A 20,885-nucleotide genomic window follows, 5' to 3' on the forward strand; every position below is an offset into this window, starting at 1 on the left:
AAATGCCTATTTCACCTGCAAAGTGTGTTTGAAGCCCAGGACTGTGAGAAGCGTGCCCTGGGGCTCCTGAAGTACCCCTCCTATATTTGGAAACTTACATTAGGCAAATAATAGCAGCTCTCAAATCTTACAGAGCACCTTAATCTTTAAGTGACTGTTGGCTAAAATTGATTTTGGGGAATTAAGGACAAATTATTGACCTAGTTCATAAATTGGCCAAGTGGAAGGAGACAGTGGACATAATAGGCAGGCACACTAATTGGCAGGACGTAACTAATGGTGATCTATGTTGGAGCGTCAACTATTCACTTGATTCATCAATAACTGCGATGATGGGATAGAAAGCCACCGGTCCAAATTTTCCAATGATACAAAGATAGACAACGTTGCAAGTAGTGTAGTTGGAATCACAAAATTACAGAGATATTAATAGACTAAGTAAATGGGCAAAACTGAGGCAAATGTATTTCAACGTAGACAAAGGTACGGCCATCAGGTGTTTCTCACGTGTCGGTGCAGACCCGATGGGCCGAAGGGCCTCTTCTGCACTGCGTGATTCTGTGATTAGAACAAAACTGCTGTAAATACTCAGCCAAAATTGGATCTAAACATGGTATTTCCAAAATGGTGAAAAGTTAGAAACAATGGAGTCCAAAGAGACTTGGTATCCAGGTTCACAGATTAAAATGCCATGAACAAGAAAATAATCAAAAAAGCTAATGGAATGCCGACTCTAACATCAAGAGGAAAGAATACAAGGGATTAGAAGTCATACTTCAGCTGGAGTACCGTGAGCAGTTCTAGGAACACTTTAGGAAGAACATACTGGCTTTGGAGGGCGTGCAGCATATAATTACGAGAATGCAACCTGGATTCCATGGATTAAATTACAAGGAGAGCTTAAACAAGCTAAGATTATATTCCCTGGAATTTAGAAAATTAAGGGGTGACCTGATTGAAGTTTTCAAGGTATTAAGGGGAACGGATCGATTAGATTGGAAGAAATTATTTTTCCCAGTTGGAGGGTCTTAGAGACAAAAGGTGGTAGAGGTTTACAACTCTCTTCTGCAAAAGATAACCTATACGAGATCATCAACTGTTAATTTTATAAGTAAGATTGATAGATTTCCGTTAACCAAAGGTATCAAAGGATATTGGGCAAAGGCAGGTATATTGAATTAGGTTGCAAATTAGCCACGGTCTCACTGAATTTTGGAACAGTGGCTAAATGGCCAACTCCTAAGTTCCTTTAAATGCCCAAGACGACATAGTTTCAGACTTGAAATTGGAAAATGCAGGTTTGCCTGAAGTTCTTGCAACTCCAGGGCAACTGAAACAAGGAGGAGGGAGTTGGGGGCACAGAAAGTAAATAGCCATGTATATACTATACATGTAAGGGAAAGGTCACCCTTTTAGCCTGAGGCTTCCTGAAATATCCCCTCCAATATTTGTACACTTTTACTAGGCAAATAACAGCAGCTTTTAACTTTTAGAGCACTTTCACATGCCCAACACGAACAATGTCAAAATCTGAAACTTTGGATCAAAAAAAATGGACAAAAAGCTCCAATTCTAGCGTTGCTATTTTCCCTTTCACCCCTCACCTGTGAGAAACTTACTTTGGTCTGCGTAAGAAAGAAAAACCTGGCCCTTCAAAGCGCTTCAATTTCTTACTACAGTGCTTAAAAATGCTCTGTGGTCTCCCCCTGTGTGCCTCTTGGTCTTGTTCTCCCTTTGCCTCAAAGCTCTACCAAACATTAAACTTCACCTGATCAATAGCCGCATTGCGGCAATGGGGAGCATCATGAAATAAACTCGAACAAATATTTTCCAAAATATCTATATACTTACCTCAGAAGCATTATATGTTGCTTTTCTGAAAGTTTTCCAAAATTTTACAAAAATTAACTTAAATAATACCTTTGTCACAGACAAACATCCAAGATACTCCATAAAAAGTGGGAGATTGGGAAAAAATAGACACTGCGTGGGAATAGAAGTAGTGATGAAAGGAAAGTGAAAACTGAGCAAAAGAAAAGTTAGAGGTGATTGAAGGCATGCGGATGACAGAATGAAGGCTTTCAGACTACTTATGAAGATGGGAAAGGGGTAGAACAAGGCAGAGGGGCTTGGGAAGAGTGTTCCAGAATGCAGGGCCATACCAACACAAAAAATGGTTACTAGCTGGACAAGGAGAAATACATGGTAAGCCAAAATCATAACAGCATAGAAACAAGTTTAAAGGTGAAATTGTGAAGGTTCAAACAATGGAATGATGCCATACCATGGAGATATTTAGCAACAAGGATAAGGATTCTGAAATCAGTCTGCTGGGAGCTCGGAAGCTATTGAAGGTTAGCGAGGTCAGGTGTACTGAATGATGACAGTGCGTGACAGCATGTAGGTAGAAGTTTTGGAATTTATGTACGGTGCAGAACAGAAGTCCATTGAAGAGAACTTTGGAGAGTCATGCCCAGTGGTGAAAAATGCATGAGCGAGTGTTTCCGCTGCGGTGAGGTTGTAGAAACTGAACTAGGATGTCCTGGCTGCACAATTTTGAAGCTCAGCTCAGAGTCAAACAGCCTGAGTAAAAAGCTGAAAAAGAGGGTGGAATCGAAAGGCTAAAAGTGTAAAACTCAACCTAGTAGTCAACAAGGCTTCAGTTCTGATGAAAGGTCTCTCTCCATAGATACTGACTGACCTGCTGAGTGTGCCAGCATTTTCTGTTTTTATTTTAATCAATCAGCAAATTGGCTGATCCATGACTTGATTTCAGAATGCTGATGTAAAAACAGATCTATCTAGATGTCCTTGTACATGAATCACAAGAGGTTAGAATGCAGATAAAGCAAGTAATTAGGAAGACAACTTGAATGTTGGCCTTTATTGCAAGAGGAATGGAGTATAAAAGTAGGAAAGTTGCTACAATTGTTGGTGAGACTGCACCTAGAGTACTGTGTACAGTTTTGGTCTCTTTATTTAAGGAAGGATATACCTGCATTGGAGTCAGTTCATGAAAGTTCATTGGGTTGATTCCTGGGATGAAGGGTTTGTCTTACGAGGAAAATCTGAACAGGTTGAGCCTATACTCATTTTAGTTCAGAAGAATGAAATGTTGAAACATATAAGATTCTGAAAAGGCTTGACAGAAATGAGGGCGTTTCCCTTTTTGCATGAATCTAGAACTGGAGGTATAGTTTAAAAATAAGGGGTCTCCTATTCAAGACGAAGATGAAGAGGAATTTTTTTCTCTCAGGTGATCGTTAGTCTTTTGAATTATTTTCCCCAGTGTTAAGTGGAGGCTGGGTCATTGAATATATTCAAGGCTGAGTTAGACAGATTTTTGATCAACAAGGGAATCAAGGGTTATGGGGGACAGGTAGAAATGTTGTTACAGCTACAATCAGATCAGCCAAGTACAATGAATCAAGGAGAAGGCTTGACAATGGCTTCTCTCGCTCCTATTTATTATGATGTTACATGTGTTCAAATCCCAGTATATGGGATGGTGGAATTTAAATTCGGTTAATTGATTATATCCAAAATTAAAAGCTAGTCTCATTAAGTAGACCAATTTTTGATCTGCAAGGGATTCAAAGGTAATGAGAGACATGCAAGAAAGTGGAGTTGAGGCCACAATCAGATCTTAATGGCAGAGCAGGCTCAAGGGGCCTAATGGCTTACTCCTTGTTCTTATATCAGACAGCATAATATTAATCAATGATGATGACACAAGTAGGTCTAATAGATGACTTGCAGTTTAGAAATGCTGCCAGTTTAGTCCCTAACCTGTATTGAGCTAGCCCATTCACAAAGGTGACACAATTTTCTTGATCCGACAATGAGCCACAACTCCGAATCATTAACCTGATTGAGAAACAGTTTGAGTTTGAAAGAAATTTAGATAAGTGGTTCCTTAAACGGAAGTTCAGAGTCTGCCTATTTTAAAAAGGAAGGCACTATATAAAGAAGTTATGTATGAAGTATCTTGAACATTGGTTTACAATATTTAAGGTATTATGTGGCTGACTAGCAATGTTCAGACAGAAAGGCGCAAGATAATTCCTTGCTACTAGCTATGCTGTAGAAAGAGCTTTTATTACAAGGGGGATGGAGTATAAAAGTGGGAAGTATTGCTGCAACTGCACAGGGCATTGGTGAGGCTACACCTAGAGTACTGGGTACAGTTTTGGTCTCTTAAGGGGGGATATACTTGCACTGGAAGCAGTTCAGAGAAGATTCACTAGGTTGATTCCTGGGATGAAGGGCTCGTATTATGAGGAAAGGTTGAGCACGTTGGACCTGTACTCGTTGGAGTTTAGAAGGAAAGGAAAGAACCAAAATTGATGCATCATTTACTCTACATAAACACTTTGGTCACCCTTATTTGATGTATATTTTTTAAGTAGATGGATGCATCGACTCATCCAATTTCCAGTTCCTTGAAGGGCATCCTGGAAATGCAATTACGTGTATGCAATAAGTGCACCATTATGATTTATTAATGAGAGCCATGCTAATGCATTACCTTCAGGTAATTTTCGTTTCCCTGTTGCTGGTTTTGTTTTCTTGCTTCTGACAGAAGAGCCTCTGCTGCTAATTCCACTGACAACAGACATTGTATCATCATCACCAGTGAGTAAGGAGTTTCTATATGATATTAATGGAAGCCACACATCTTCCCTGTGCAACATCATTTGCTCAGTCATAAACTTCTCGAGGTAAACATAGCTGAAATTGGAAAAACACACTTCAATAATTATTCGATAAAGGTCCAACTGGTTTGCAAAATAACTAACATTTTACAACAGCTAAAGCAAAATTGTACACAATTTTAAAGTTTGTTATTCTGCATCTACAATCAAGTACTGTACTCACAGTGTTCTCTTGTCTTGTCTGAGAAGTTTAGAAGAGAATTCACTTAGGATATCAAGAAAAGCTAAATTCACAGCAGGATATCCTTCTCCATTTACATTGGGTTCCTTGAAAGCAAAATCGATGCCGTCTCTGCAAATTCATTAACAAATTAAAACTAGAAAATAACCAATGAATTCTCAAAGTATCACAATTAAAATACAAGTAGGATACTGAATTTGACATACGGGGTGGAAGGTCATTTATCTATGCTCAGGAGTCATACTTTCAGTTATTACACATTTCAAATAATCCACTTAAACTATGCTGTAGTAGTTCACTGCAAAATAAAAATATTATGGATAGAGATCGGCTAATTATCTTGAATTAGCTGAAGATTAAAATAAAAATAGAAAATGATGGAAATATTCAGCAGCTCTGGTTCTGTGGAGCGGAAAACAGAGTTGATGTTTCAACTTAATGTCCTTTCATCAGAACTGGACAAAGTTAGAGATGTATCAGGTTTTAACAGAGGCATGGAAAGTGATGAAGGCACCAATAAGAGTGGAAGACAGAAGAGATTAAGAAAGAAAAGGGGTGACAGTGCAAGGCAAAAGTAGATGGCAAAAATAAAACAAAGATGGGTCTAGAGCACATTTTAAATGGAAGAAGCAAAATCATCACCAACAGCTGCCATCTAAAAGCAAAAATGAATAATGAGGCAGAAGTTATTATTTGAAATTGCTGAACTCAATTTGGAGTTTATAAAGCTATAGAATGCCTAATCGAAAAATAAACTGCTGTTCCTCAAGATTATATTAAGCTTCATTGGAACATAGCAGAAGACCAAGGACAGAGAAGTCAAAATGGAAGTGGGGCAGAGAATTAAAATGACAGGTGACCGAGACAGCTTGGGGACAATCCTTGTGGACTGAATAGAGCAATGCGGTCACCCAGTCTGCATTTTATCTCCTCAATGTAGAGGAGGCTGCATCATGAGCAACAAATGCAATATGCTAAATTGAAGTAAATAAACCGCTGTTTCACCTAGGAGGAGCGTCAGGGGGCCTTGGGCAATGAATAGGGGCTGGACCACATGACCTCCTGCCCCACTTCCTGGATTCCATTTTCCTAGTTTCTCCATCTTATCTGTTCTGATAATGCCAAAGTCCATACCAGTGCTTCTGATACATCTTTCTTTCTCCTCAACAAAATTTTCTCCCCACTATAGTCAACCATGTGAGCTCCATTTCCTGCACTTATGCTCTCAGCCCTTCCCCTTCCTCCCAAAACCACAACAGAGTTCTCATACTTACTTTGCACCCTTCCAGCTTCCACATTCAACATGTCATCCATTACCATTTCCTCCACCTCCAGTATGATCCCACCACCAAACACATCTTACTCTCCCCTTTCTGCATTTTCAAAGAACCGTTACCTCCACGAAACCCTGGACCACTCCTCAATCACCCCAACATCCTCTTCCCCTTCCCATGGCACCTTCCCATGCATGCAGTGATACAACACCTGAACTTTTACCTCCTCCCTTCTCATCTCCAAGGTCCCAAACATCCAGGTGAAACTGAGATTTTGTTCTACTTCTTTCAATTTAGAATTCTGTATTCACTATTCATGATGTAGCCTCCACAATATTGTGGAGGCCAACTCAGATTGGGTGACTGCTTGCAAAACACCTCCAGTGTACAAGCCTGACTGTGAAGCTTCCAGTCACTTGTCATTTAAATTCTCCACCCCGCTCCCACCTCTCTGCCCTTGGCCTCCAACATTGTTCCAACACAAGCTCAAGGAACAGCTATGCATCTTGCAATTCAGCATTTCACAGCTTCCAGGCATAACATTGAGTTCAACGTTTTCAGATCATTACCTCAGCAATTTTGTTTTAGGATGGCACCACCATCACTTTTGTCATTTAATTTCCCCTACCTTCCACCCTATCATAGATCACCTTTGCTCTTTGTCCCACCCACTTGGCCTTTCCTCTGCACATGCTTAAAGCCTGTTACATATCTAACTTTTCCATTATGACGAAACACCATCAACCTGAAAAGAGTAACCTGTTTCTATCCCACAGTTGTGACCAAACCTGCTGAGTATTTCCAGCCCAAACATCTTCAGCTGTTTCATCCTTCTATCCTTCCTATTAACAAAAGGTCAAAAGGGGATGTTCAGTGATGATTGCACAATGTTCAACACCATTCACGACTCCTCAGACACTGAAACAGTCCATGTCCAAATGCAGCAAGATCTGGACAAGATGCAGCCTTGGGCTGACAAGTGGCAAGTAACATTTGTGCCACACAAGTGCCAGGCAATGACCACCTCCAACAAGAGAAAATCTAACCATCGCCCCCATGACATTCAATGGCATTACTATCACTGATTCCCCCACTATCAACATCCTGGGGGCCACCACTGACCAGAAATTGAACTGGACTAGCCATATAAATACTGTGGCTACAAGAGCAAGTCAGAGGCTAGGAATCCTGGGGCGAGTAACTTACCTCCTGACTCCCAAGGTTTGTCTACCATTTAAACAGGCCCAAGTCAGGAGTGTGATGGAATACTCTCCATTTGCCTGGATGTGTGCAGCTCCAACAACAATCAAGAAGTTTGACACCATCCAGGACAAAGCAGCCCACTTGACTGGCACCTCATCTACAAACATTCACTCCTTCCACCACTGACGCACAGTGGTAGCAGTGTGTACCATCTACAAGATGCACTGTAGGGACTCACCAAGTCTCCTTAGACAGCATTTTCCAAACCCACGACCTCTACCATCTAGAAGGATAAGGGCAGCAGGTACATGGGAACATCACCACCTGGAAGTTTCCCTCCAAGCCACTCAACATCCTGACTTGGAAATATATCGCCATTCCTTCACTGTTGTTGGGTCAAAATCCTGGAACTCCCTTCCTAACAGCACTGTACGTGTACCTACACCACATGGGCTGCAGTGATTCAATAAGGCAGCTCACCACCACCTTCTCAAGGTCAATTAGGAATGGGCAATAAACGCTGGCCCACATCCCATGAATGAATGAAAAGAATTTGAGATTTTCAGAATCCATTGTATTTTGCTTTTGAGATTACCAGAGTTTTCACCAGACTCATTCCCTTCAATAAATAGGCAACTCTTGTACTTGTCTTCAAAAATTTGATCCAAGCCTTTGAAATGCAGAGGCATTGATGCTATTCAGCAGCCAGTTAAATTTAGCCTTCAAGTATTTAAGTAGAGGCCACAGGCTAAAAAATTAACTAGACTTGAGAAAGAGTACACATTAAACTCCATTACTGGCCATATGAAACTAATCCACAGCAAAAGCATTTAACAAACCGTGTTAATTAACATCTTCAAAAAAAGCTGGATAAGTACTGATCTGGTTTGGAATGGGATCATATATCATAGAGAAGGGTCACAGACAGATGATTAAGCTCTCCACAGGACATGATGGCACTGGTGCTGCTGGGGTAAATGACTGTAGAATGCAGCAAGCCAGGACGAATTGTGGAAATTAATGGGAGGATAAATATGTTGTAGTTTTATTTGATTGCATTTTGAGAATGAATGTTTATGAAAAATGTCTCCTTGGGAGATTAACTGGGTAAAGTCCAATAAAAAATATACTGTACTACACTTGGGAAAGGAGTGGACCTGACCTTGAGCTCAACCTCTAACCCCATATTCTCTCCTACCAAAACACCTATCCCTACCTCTCTCAAATTGCCTGTCTCCGCCTGACCTCAGTTTATCTGCTGCTCAAAGCCTCATCAATGCATTTGTTACCTCCAGATTATTCAAAGCCTTTCTAGTCATCCTCCCACCTCCATAAACTTGAGCTCACCTGAAGTTCCATTGCCTGTATCCTAACTCACAATAAGTCCTGTTCATCCATCACTTCAGTACTAGCTAACCTACACTGGTTTCTGGATTGGCAATAATCTCTCGACGTGTCTTGGTATTAAATTTCTATCTGATGAAGCACCTGGGGATGTTTTTGCTATGTGAAAAGCACTATATAAATGTGAGTTGCTATTGACGGGCTGAATTTTTTTTTGTTACTGTGCTTTTTGATCTTAGTGTTGTCCACCCTAGAAACCATGCCTTCCAGAAAGAAAAATATTTTTAAATACAACATAACAAAGACTTACTTGTGTAGCATTGCTACGGCTTCTCTGGTTTTTAGCTGATCTAAGCCAAACGTTAGTGAGAAACGTCGAGCAAGTTCCTTAACTCCACTAAAACCAGGAGCTGTTCGATCAAAGTTAAGTCCAAGGTCTTGTTCCAACTCGTTAAATAACTGCGAGGAATTAAAAAATCATAATGTGCATGGGGTAGCAAGTAATTCTCAAAAGGACATAAAAATGCTGAGAGATATGTAATGTCTTGAAAAATAAAATAATCTGCTAATTGATGATAATCAAGCTTGGTTAATTAACAAATTTAACTATTTCATTTGTATTTTTCCTCTCTCTTGCTTTTTCCACCAATACTGTATCCTTTTCATGGCCTGACTGGAATATTGCATGCAAAGAAACCAATTACCTTTAACATTTTTGAACACCATCAAAAACCAAAAACAGATGGGTTTTAGAAATAGCTTTGGTTAATACATTGAAGAACTCTATTCCAAATATGTAAAAACAAGCCAGGGAAATGAAAATGCAAACTAAACACGTTAATGCACCTTATTTAGATTTATGTAATTAATGGTTATTTACACTATACTATAACTCTTCATCCAAGACAAATAATCTGATAAATTATCAAAAAATCATAAAATAGGAATGTGCCTGATATGTGCTGAGTAAATAATAGCCCCTAAAAGAACTCAAGGTTTCATCTTTCAGGATTATCATCTTATTCAACATATTGATAACAGTTTTAATGTCCATTCAAGTACCTTGTATGTTGTGCCCTGAATATTGTTTGTTGTTACAGAAACCGTCCTAATTTGTAGCCCAACTCTTCTTCCAAAAAGATTTGAAATCTTACCTGCTGTAAGCTAAGTATGAGGGTCTTTGCACATTGAATTTTGTCAGTTTGTCTGCACTTGCTCATAGTTTCCTTGATGATGTCTCCATAATCATTGTAATACTAAGTATAAACAATCATGGTTTTAGTAAGCACAATGGATTAATTAGTCATTTAACAATTCTGATAATTGGGTCTAAGTTGTACAAATTCTAACAACCCATGGCAATAGTTTAGCACTGTATGGAACTTTTGGATATAGAACACATCTGTTCTATACGTTCATTATTCACATGGATCAAGCAGCAGCGGAATATCCTAAGGTTTAAGTATACAAGTCGCCCGTTATGGAAGCTAGATTTATGCATGAACGTACAGAACTGAGAGAAAATCTTTGTGATCCATCTAGCCAGTTCCATCTTTTTTAAAGCATGCTGTGCTCAAACCCCCATGTCATTTCTGCCTAAAACTAACCTGGTTCCCTCGTAAATTTTTTTTTAAACAAACTTGGTTAGCCCCAGTGACTTTTTCTCTGGGATAAACCTCCCCAGCTTTGTTAGCAGCTCAGTTGCATGCAAAATTTAACGAAGTTCAGAAATGTTTACCTTCATGTACTGTTTAAAAATATCTGCAGCTGTATGCATGTCCACCACATTATATACAATTAATTTACAGAAAGCTGCAAGAAGGTTCCTTCTTTTATGTAAAGCTTCAATTTTACTAGCTTCATCATCTTGATGTCCATCTGTAAAACACAGGCAATAGTTATTACATGGGCAATAGTTTTTACTACTTATCAATTAAAAGTGAAGAAACTGTTAGCCACCTAGAATTGTCAACACTGCAGGAATAGATGAAGCAGCACCTGGGCACTGTTGCCAGCAACCAGGGAGAAAAACAGAACTTTATACTTAATACTGCCTGCTGGAGCCATGGGCAACCTCACACTGCTTGGTGACATCACTTCCTGCCATCGCTGTTAGCCTGTTTCCTCAAAACATCAACATCTGAGACCTCCAGCTTCTCTCCCCACACCACCAGCCTCCGTCATTTTGCTCTAACTTACAATGCTGTTCTAGTACATCTGGTTAAAGCCAGTCTCCTCTTTCCCACCTTTCATTGGTCTCGCTTACACTCCACTTTAATACTATTGAGAAGGAAAGGTTAATTAAGTCTTTTCTGGCAAATGGGGATAAACAGAAACTGAACAGGTTTTCAAAGCAACAGGGAGAAAGAGGGATTGAACTGGGAGAAGCATATTGCTTGTCCAGAATAGGGTAAAGAGGGACTCAGGAGCAAAAGACTGGAGGCGGGAGTTAGTGGGTCCGACTGGAGACAGATGCTTGTGGTGGCAGTAAAGGGAGAAGGTGATTGGAGATTGAAGGAGCACATGGGGTGGGGTTAAGGAAAAAGAGTGAAACAACAGAACACAAGTCAGCATTTCCTGCAGAGTCATGGCAACAGCAAAAGAAACAGCAATGTGGTGAGTGGGAGTGGTGCTCAGACAGGAGCTGTCAGTGAAGGGACGTGTGATATCAAGAAATGGCTGAAGGCACTGGGTACTGCAAAGGCGATGGGCCCTGACAATATTCCAGCAATAGTACTGAAGATTGTGCTCCAGGGCTTGCCAGGCCCCAACCCAGCTGTTCCAGTACAGCTACAACACTGACATCTACCCGGCTATGTGGAAAATTGCCCAGGTATGTCCTGTACCCAAAAAGCAGGACAAATCCAACCCAGCCAATTACCGCCCCATCAGCTGACTCTCCATCATCAAAGTAACAGAAGGAGTCATCAACAGTGCTATCAAGCAGTACTTGTTTAGCAATAGCCTGCTTGCTGACGCCCAGTTTGGGTTCAGCCAGGGTCATTCAGCTCCTGACCTAATTACAGCCTTAGTTCAAACATAGACAAAGGAGCTGAACTCCTGAAGTGAAGAGAGAGTGACTGCCCTTGACATCAAGCTCACATTTGGCATCAAGGTGCCCTAGCAAAACTGCAGCCAATGGGAATCGGGGGAAAAACTCTCCAATGGTTGGAGTCATACCTAGCACAAAGGAAGATGGTTGTGGTTATTGGAGGTCATTCATCTCAGCTGCAGGACTTCACTGCAGGAGTTTCTAAGGGTAGTGACCTAGGTCCAACCATCTTAAGCTGCTTCTCAGTGACATTCCTTTCATCATAAGGTCAGAAGTGGGGAATGTTTGCTGGTGATTGCACAATATTCAACAACATTCGCGACTTCTCAGATACTGAAGCAGTCAATGTCCAAATTGACATTATCCAGGCTTGGGCTGACAAGTGGCAAGTAACATTCGCACCAAAGAAGTGCCAGGCAATGACCATCTTCAACAAGAGAGAATGTAACCATTGCCCCTTGATGTACAATGGCATTACCATCACTGATTTCCCCACTATCAACACCCTGGGGGTTACCATTGACCAGAAACTGAACTGGACTAGCCATATAAATACTGTGGCTACAAGAACTGAGCAGAGGCTAGGAATCCTACGAAGAGTAACTCACTTCCTGACTCCCCATCTACAAGGCACAAGTTAGGAGTGTGATGGAATACTCCCCACTTGCCTGGATGAGTCCAGCTCCCAAAACACTCAAGAATCTTGCCCACTAGATTGGCACCACATCCACAAACATTCACTCCCTCCACCACCAATGCACAGTAGCAGCAATGTGTACCATCTACAAGATGCACTGCAGGAACTCATCAAGGCTCCTTAGACATCACCTCCCAAACCCACCACTGACAAGAACAAGAGGCAGCAGATAAGTGGGAACAGCATCCCCTCCAGGTCACTCACCATCCTGACTTGGAAATATAATCGCTGTTCCCTCACTGTCGCTGGGTCAAAATCCTGGAACTCCCTTCCTAACAGCACTGTGGGTGTACCTACACCACATAGACCATAGTAGTTCAAGACGACAGCTCACCACCACCTTCTCAAGGGCAACTAGGGAAGAGCAATAAATGCTAGCCCAGGCAGCGGAGCCCACATCCCATGAATGAATTTTTTTAAATTGTCAAACCTGGGGACTTTAATCTGGGTAACTAGTGAAAGACTGTTTCCATGTTGGTTGAATGGGGAATAAAGGGGCGAAAATCCAGAATTAGCTAACAGTGTAATTTCAGGGAGTTACTGATGGAGCCAAATTTTCTCCAACTCTGGTTTCTCTCCTGCAAATCCTTCCTCCATCTTCAGTTTCCCCTTTTTGCCACCTTAGGATTCTGACCTTTTCACTTCCCTCTCACCCTTCCCCTCATCAGTGCCTCACCTCCCCACTGTACTTTTTCCTTTGTCATCACTGCCCTCTTGATTTTCTCCTCCTTCCCCTGCATTAACCACATTATGTTTCTCCTTCATCTCTTCCATCAATAGGTACTTTGCTCCCTCCACTCATATCTTACCCAGGTGCTCATTATTCATAAGTGAGCCTTAACCATTCACCTTTTGGATTCAACAGCTGACCCTGATTTTGTCCTGATTGAAATTCACTGGCAACTTCCAGGAGGAGGTTGCCAACCCTCCAGGATTGTCAAGGAATCTCCAAGAAAGGACAATTATGATTCCAAGCACTGCTGCAAGCAACCAAGGGGAAAAGTAGTTTGCACTTCATATTTGCACCCATGTACTTTTTATACTTACTCACGGAACTTCTCACATGGGCGTTACTGGTGTGAAACCATGAGCAAAGATACTCAACTTCAAGGAACTCAACCGTTAAAAGGTAAATGTGGTAACATTTGCAAACAGTGGTAAGTGTCATATGATCAGACATCGAGCATTCAAACTTCCAGCAATACCTCTAACCAGAGTTGGCAATATAATGCTAACCATTATCCAGAAACGTCAGATGCAATTGCCACTAGGATCTAAGGTCAATGTGCAGCTAAAGCCAATTCCGCACGTTTTTTAACCTATTTCTGATTCTTTGATGTTTCTCTTCCTACTTGTTATAGTGTCAAGCACTACACAGAAGGCGGCCATTCGGCTCATTGAGTCTATGCCAGCTCTCCGTGGAGCAATCAGCCCAATTCCCCTGCAAGTTTATTTCAAGTGCCCATCCAATTTCCTTTTGAAATCATTGATCTTCACTGCTTCCACTCCCATCATAGGCAGCAAACTCCTGGTTATTGCCACTCACTGCTTGAAAAAGTTCTTCCTCACATTACCCTTGCAACTCTTGCCCAAATCCTGGAATCTGTGTCCCCTAATCATTGCACTATCAGGTAACGGGAACAGTTTTTCTTTATCTAAACTTCTTGTAATTTTGTACACCTATCAAATCTCACTTAATTCTCCTTTGCGCCAAGGAAAACAAGCCCAGCTTCTCCAACCTAACCTTGTAGCTAAAATCCCACATCCCTAGAACCATTGTGGTAAATATCCTTGCACCCTCTCAAGAACCCACATATTCCTTCCTAAAAATGTGATGTCCAGAAGTGGACCAAATACTTGGACATAGGGCTTTGTAAAGGTTTAGCATAACTTCCCTGCTTTTGCCTCTATTTATGAAGCCCAAGATCCTGTATGCTTTGCTAACAACTCTCATTATGTCCTGCCACCTTCAAAGACCTATGCACATGCATCCCAAGTTCCCTCTATCCCTGCATGCTCTTTAGAACTATGCCATTAAATTATATTGCCTCTGTCTCTTGTGCCAAAGTACATCACCTCACACTTCTATGTACTAAATTCAATCTGTCACTTGTCTGCCCATTCTGTTAGCCTATGTCCTGTGCAGCTGATTAGTATCATCCTCATTGCTGCTCCTCCTGGTAAATTTTGAAATTTTACTCTGTATTCCAATATCCAAGTCATTTATATATCATTTAAATATATATGTATACAAACACATCAGAAAAAGTAGCGCTCCTGGCACTGACCCTTGGAGAACACCATTGTCTATCATCCTTCAGTTTAAATTTACTATGACTCACTGTTTGCTGTCCTTAAGCCAATAATTTTATCGAAATTGATGCTGACCTTCCTATTCCATGAGCCAATTTTGTTAATCAGTCTTTTGTTGTACTTTGTCAGGCACTTGCTTAAAATCGACATAGACAACATTCATTGAGTTCCTTTCATCAACCTTATCTACTTGGGTTGTGTCACATTAACTAAAATTATAAAAAAGTACACAGGTGCAAATTGCAAATATTCAGTATACGTGGTGTCCAAAGTTAACCTATACAAATAGTGTACCCTATGACAACTCCAAAAATGTATACACAACCAAAATAAGTTTAATTTACCAAAAAGTGACAAGGCAGTGTTATAGCAAATCTACGGTTCAAAAGCACTGGGTGTCTGTATCAAGAAGTTCTACTCAGGATTCAAACTTGCTCTGTACCAAACCTCAGTTTAAAAATTATTATTTTTTTTTTTTTAGAGAATTATAGGGAAAAGGTCTTCAAGTAACGGACTGCACTCAGTTGGTATAGATAAGTATGTATGAAATAGAACAGCTCTCACCTGTACTGTGGCTGTCTTCATCCTGGTCAATAAATACATGGTCTAAGATGAAGCTGAGCAACTCTGACTGTAGAGACGAATCTGGAGTGTAAACCAGAGGTTCCAGTACTTCACGCCCACCTGACACAATCTGGTGGCTAAAAATCATCAGAATATCACACAAGATAGTGAAAGCCTACAAAACAAAACAGAAATGATTACTGAAAGTTACTGAGTCTATTTTGAACACAAAATCATTGCACCAATTAAATGCATTTTATAGAAGTATTTTTCCATGTATATTATTGTTTTTAAGTATGCCTCTCTATCTTGTAGCAAGTTATAGACCTCTAGGATGTAAAGCTACAGTTCATTTATTTCTGAGAGGCCTGTTATTTTAGGTCTATATAACTAAATTAATTCCAATGTCATATGCTAAAAATACAGCTTTGAGATTAGTCCTTCAGACTGGCTAAGATCCCAATGTGAAACTGCCAAGCTAAGAATAGGTACTGGATAGATATTGCTGTATACTTGGGCAGTGTTAACAATCTGGTTGGTTGCGTCTCAGTCACCATCCAGGCCAGCCAAGGCACCAATTTAAAGGTAAAGGTTACCAAATAAAGAACCTTAATGATAAATGTAGGCTGCCTCTGTACCTAACACAGTACAGAGACAGAGTTCCAGGTACAAGAGGAGATCCAAATAGCATGATTTTTTAGGATGAAAAACAACTTGATAAAGTAATCTCCAAAAAAGTAAGAGGGCTGGTGCATTCATACCACAACTCTCCTGCTCTTGGCAGGTTGGGGGATATGCTGCTTTACAAGGACAGAAGCATTATATTATGTAACCCAATTTCAACTTGAACTGTCAGTTTAAGGCCAAAGGGTGTAAATACTGTGGCCTTCTTGTCAATTCTAAGCAAAATATTAATGAGCAGACTGAAAGGGTAGTTTGAGATTAGATTGATTTCGTTTGAACATAGAAATTTGTAGCACATAAGGATGCCATCTGGCCTATCATGTCGATGTTGCCTCTTTGTGATAGTCCAAAACCAATTCCATTGTATGTTCTCCACCCACCAGTCTGCATTTTCCTCTACTTAAAAATATTTATCAACTTTACCCTTTGAGACATTCAATAATTTCTGCTCAACCATGCGCTGTGCCAAAACAACCCTCACTGTAAAGCAGCTGCTCCTATCATCTCTCCTTACTTGCTTCATGATTATTTTAAATTTATGACTCCTCTTCCCTGTCTCCTCAAAGTCCTTCATAATTTAAAAAAAAATAATTTTCCCTTTAGCTTTCTCTGCTCCAGTGGAATAGTCCCAGTATTTCAAGTATCTCCTTAGAACTATATTTCACACCTCTGACATCATTCTGGTGAAGTTAGTGTATTTGCATAGTGGCATTAACGGTATCTTTGTAATGGGGCATTCAAAGCTCCACTCACAAAGCAGCACTTGCACTTCCCTCAGTTTAGTCTACTGCATTCGCTGCTCCCAATGCGGTCTCCTTTACATTGGAGAGACTAAACGCAGAACACCTTTGGTCTGTCCACAAGCATGACCCAGACCTCCCTGTCGCTTGCCATTTCAACACACCACCCTGCTCTCATGCCCACATGTCCGTCCTTGGCCTGCTGCATTGTTCCAGTGAAGCTCAACGCAAACTGGAGGAACAGCACCTCATCTTCCGACTAGGCACTTTACAGCCTTCCGGACTTAATATTGAGTTCAACAATTTCAGATCATAAACTCTCTCCTCCATCCCCGCCCCCTTTCTGATCCCCCTTTTTCCAATAATTTATAATTTTTTTACAAATATATTTTTCTTTTCCCTCCTATTTTTAAATTTATTTCAATCTATTGTTTCATCGCCACCTTTTAGCCCTTTTTGATCCCTTCCCCCCACCCTGCCCCAACTTGGGCCATCTGCCACCAGCTTGTCCTGCTTGCTACCCTTCATGTCCCCATTAGCACATCCTTTAGATAATATCACCACCGTCAACACCCCTTTGTCCTTTTGTCTATGACATCTTTGGCAGTCTCTTCTTGGCCTCCACCTATCACTGGCCCCCTATCGAGCTCTACCTGTCCCACCCCCCTCTACCAGCTTACATTTCATCTCATTTCTATATGTCTTAGTTCTGATGAAGGGTCATACGGACTCGAAATGTCAACTGTATTCCTCTCCGCAGATGCTATCAGACCTGAGTTTTTCCAGGTATTTTTGTTTTTGTTCCACAAAGTACTCTGTGGACTAACCATTGCACTTACAAATTTACAATGGTGTCTTATGCTCTGTACTCCATTCATAAATCCTCAAAATGATCTTCATCTTAATTTATCTACTTGCATTCAAATATCAAGGTTTCTTCATTCATCTACTCTCTCCAGTGTCTTTCCATTTAGTGTACACTTCTGTTCCTTGTTTCTCCTTCCAAAACATCATAACTAACACTTAAGAACATGTCCAGGCATTAGGCTTTTTTCAACTAAACAGAAGATTGGGGGACAACTGTTCCCTGGTGCATTCCCCATGGCAACACCTTTACCAATTTGCAAATGAGGCTAATGAAAAATTCTATTTTCACAGAAATGATCCAAAATAGTTAAGCGAATTGTAAATTAGGAGGGAACTTTCAACTGAGTGCAGCACCACCTTTTGTGTGATTTGTTACTGGTTTGTCACTGTAAGAAGCAGTGTTGGCAATCCCCATTTTTGCAATTGAACAGCATGATCAATGTACATGTGTGGCTTAAGAAGTTATTTCTATTACCTGTTCTTTAACAGCTGTATTAACATTCGTCAGGTAGTGCTGGCAGAGCTGGCAAAAAGCTCGCATCTGTTTTCGTAACATTATTAGCTGGTCCTGAAAGAAAAATGTACGCTTACAAACACCTTTAAATGATAAGAATATGCTGTAATGACATTTGTGATCAGTTCTGTACAGTAAATTTTTTCAACAGAATTTTCAGTCACCATATCAATTTACTTTGTTACAATTGTTGCAATTTTACTAAACAGTCTTTTAAACTTGCATACTTAAAGTAAATAAACTACTTAAAAAATACATAGAATGGATTTCCATACTGAGGATTAGAGTTGAAAACAAATTAAGCAATTGGATGCCACAGTGGAGGATTTTAGGTACAAACTGGATGGACAAATTATGAAGTGCCGAATGGCATTCCTAACCCATCATTATCGTAAAATTTTTATTATTGATGCTGGTACAATGGCAAACTTGCGCTTGAGTAGAGATGTGACCTCCAAGCATCTCACTCGTCTCTTACCATTTACTATTGTGCAATTGGTGATCAATGTATCTTGAAAATATGCACAGTTCTACTTAGAAAAGCACAAATAAAACTGATAATTTTGTGAGTGGCTGTAAAATATAGAATTACTCCATTGGTGACAATGAATTCAGTAATTCATCTGTGACAAGGCTCATGGAAGTTAAAGGGATTTACATTTATAAATGCTTTTTAGCTTGATGATATCAACTGTATGTAATGTACTTGAATATTGCCCAGTAAAATGTGGCAACTTCTAATATTTCTTCAGAGCTATTTGGTTAGCATGTCGACAATTCTTAAGCATGTCAGCAGTCCTAGTACTGTCCTGTATTTCACAATGTGACCCAGAACTCATCTTGAGCAAATAATGTTACATTCAAGTAGTACAGAATATGCAACATTGGAAGGCGCCATTGCACTGATAGCGTAGGACTAACAGTGGGAGTATGGTAATCCTGCCACCAAGAGGACAACACAATGTAGTGAAGGAAAACATGAAGGGCAGCCATTGGGTCTGCCTCAAGTAACCAACAATCATTAAGGTATTCAATTGTTTCATAAAAATGAATCCAATACTCAACCCACAAGTCCATCCTACATATTGATCAACATCTGAAGCAGCAACTCGAAGAGTCATACGGACTCAAGACGTTGACTCTGTTTCTCTCTCCACAGATGCTATCAGACCTGCTGAGTTTTTCCAGCACTTTGCTTTTATTTAAGAAAAATCATTTGCCTAGTATGAATTACTGAAACTTCTTTCTGATCTGTCAATTTTAACTTTTGCATTTTACCTATACTTTAATGTTTACTGTCTACTATACCTCAACAGGATACCTCTCAAAGTGGAAATCTCAATTTTTCTTTGTTACTCATAACTGTAATGCTGTGATGTTACAGCAATACTTAAATCTCTCCCTGGTATCTTGGCAACCAAAACTGTACAAGGAACTCAATGTGTGGCCTGACCACAGCTCTCTATACTTTGGTGCTTTGATAAGCATTCACTCCATAATTACAAGTTTCTATGATAAATTCTGTAGTGCAATTTAAAGATCTGAATCTTCTTTGTAATCAGAGTAACTGCTAAATTAGTGAGCAGTTACAAGTGGTTAATACTCCTATGTACAACATATGAAACTGAAGTGCTTTAAACGGTTATATTCCATAACATTTTCACATTGAAGTTCAATCTCAACAGGGGAAAGATGTAGTCAACAGGTTTTGAAACTATGGATCTGAAATTCTAGGGTTCCTGTTCCACCAGAAGAATGGCAGAGTGTGGCAACCTGCAGCTAACAACATTTCCTTAGCTCAGACCCATGTATGTGCAACTATGTCCAATGTGATTGCTGCCTGAAAATCAGAGTACATTCAAATGGTAGAGCACAAGTCCTGAAGAGGAGGATGTAATTTTTTGAAATTTTCCCGAAGGAAAATATGATCAATAATTTTAAGATAATTGATCCCCTGAGATTCATTGCTTAAACTTTAAAAACTTGTGGGGACGTAAACAAAAATTCTGGAAATCTGAAATGAAAACAGAAATTGCTGAAAATACTCAGGTCAGCTAACGTCTCCGGAGAGAGAAACAAAGTTTCATGTCGATGACTTTTCATCAGAACTGGAAAAACCTGGAGATGACATCTCTATCTTTTTTCAGTTCTGGTGGAAGATCATCATTTCATTCTTCATAGATGCTGCCTGTCCTAAGTATTTCCAGCATTTTGTTTTTATTATTAAACCTTATTGAGGCCTTCTTTAAGTCCGTGCATAGATAGGGGTGGGTCAGGCAGTAATTAATTGGAATGGATTTTCCTGGGTAGCTTGGGAATATCCTCAAAATCTTCAGAAGGTGCGACGGAAGATTCCCCCACACTATTGCCAATCAGGATTGCCACTATTTGAACAGGGTGAAAGTCAGCAAAATTGGGCTCCAACTCGTTTCCCATGCCACATTGTGGCAAACCACCAATTTCTTTCCTTCTGCACCACTGGAATTCCAGGGCTATCCTTCACTTTGAAAGATATTTTAATACATGCCACAATGCTCTTAAGTTTTAACGCATTTGTAAATATGAGACAAATTAGCTTACACTCTTTTTACATACCTTTGTTGAACTGCCTTCAGAAACAGTGGCTAGGTTCCAAAGGATAACATAGTGAGTGCACTGTAGTGCATGAATGACAATCTAAAAAACAAACATATTTCAAAATAAGATAATTTTTAAATGCATGCTATAACTTAATTAT

General features: G+C 40.1%; 1 protein-coding gene across 4 annotated transcripts in view; it reads right to left on the reverse strand.

The window, feature by feature from the left end:
• The window catches only part of stag2b (stromal antigen 2b), a 168,129-nt gene that overhangs the window by 19,504 nt on the left and 127,740 nt on the right, over positions 1-20,885 (reverse strand). For all 4 annotated transcript variants that reach the window (XM_041196235.1, XM_041196236.1, XM_041196237.1 and 1 more), the window contains exons 22-29: positions 20,744-20,824; positions 18,110-18,202; positions 15,344-15,518; positions 10,456-10,595; positions 9,872-9,973; positions 9,028-9,176; positions 4,879-5,007; positions 4,529-4,731 (exon numbers count right to left, since the gene is read on the reverse strand). In XM_041196235.1, the coding sequence (XP_041052169.1) occupies positions 4,529-4,731; positions 4,879-5,007; positions 9,028-9,176; positions 9,872-9,973; positions 10,456-10,595; positions 15,344-15,518; positions 18,110-18,202; positions 20,744-20,824 (1,072 nt within the window). The remainder of the gene's footprint in view (positions 1-4,528; positions 4,732-4,878; positions 5,008-9,027; positions 9,177-9,871; positions 9,974-10,455; positions 10,596-15,343; positions 15,519-18,109; positions 18,203-20,743; positions 20,825-20,885) is intronic.

Source organism: Carcharodon carcharias, chromosome 9 (genome assembly GCF_017639515.1).
Source record: "Carcharodon carcharias isolate sCarCar2 chromosome 9, sCarCar2.pri, whole genome shotgun sequence".
Classification (NCBI taxonomy): domain Eukaryota; kingdom Metazoa; phylum Chordata; class Chondrichthyes; order Lamniformes; family Lamnidae; genus Carcharodon; species Carcharodon carcharias.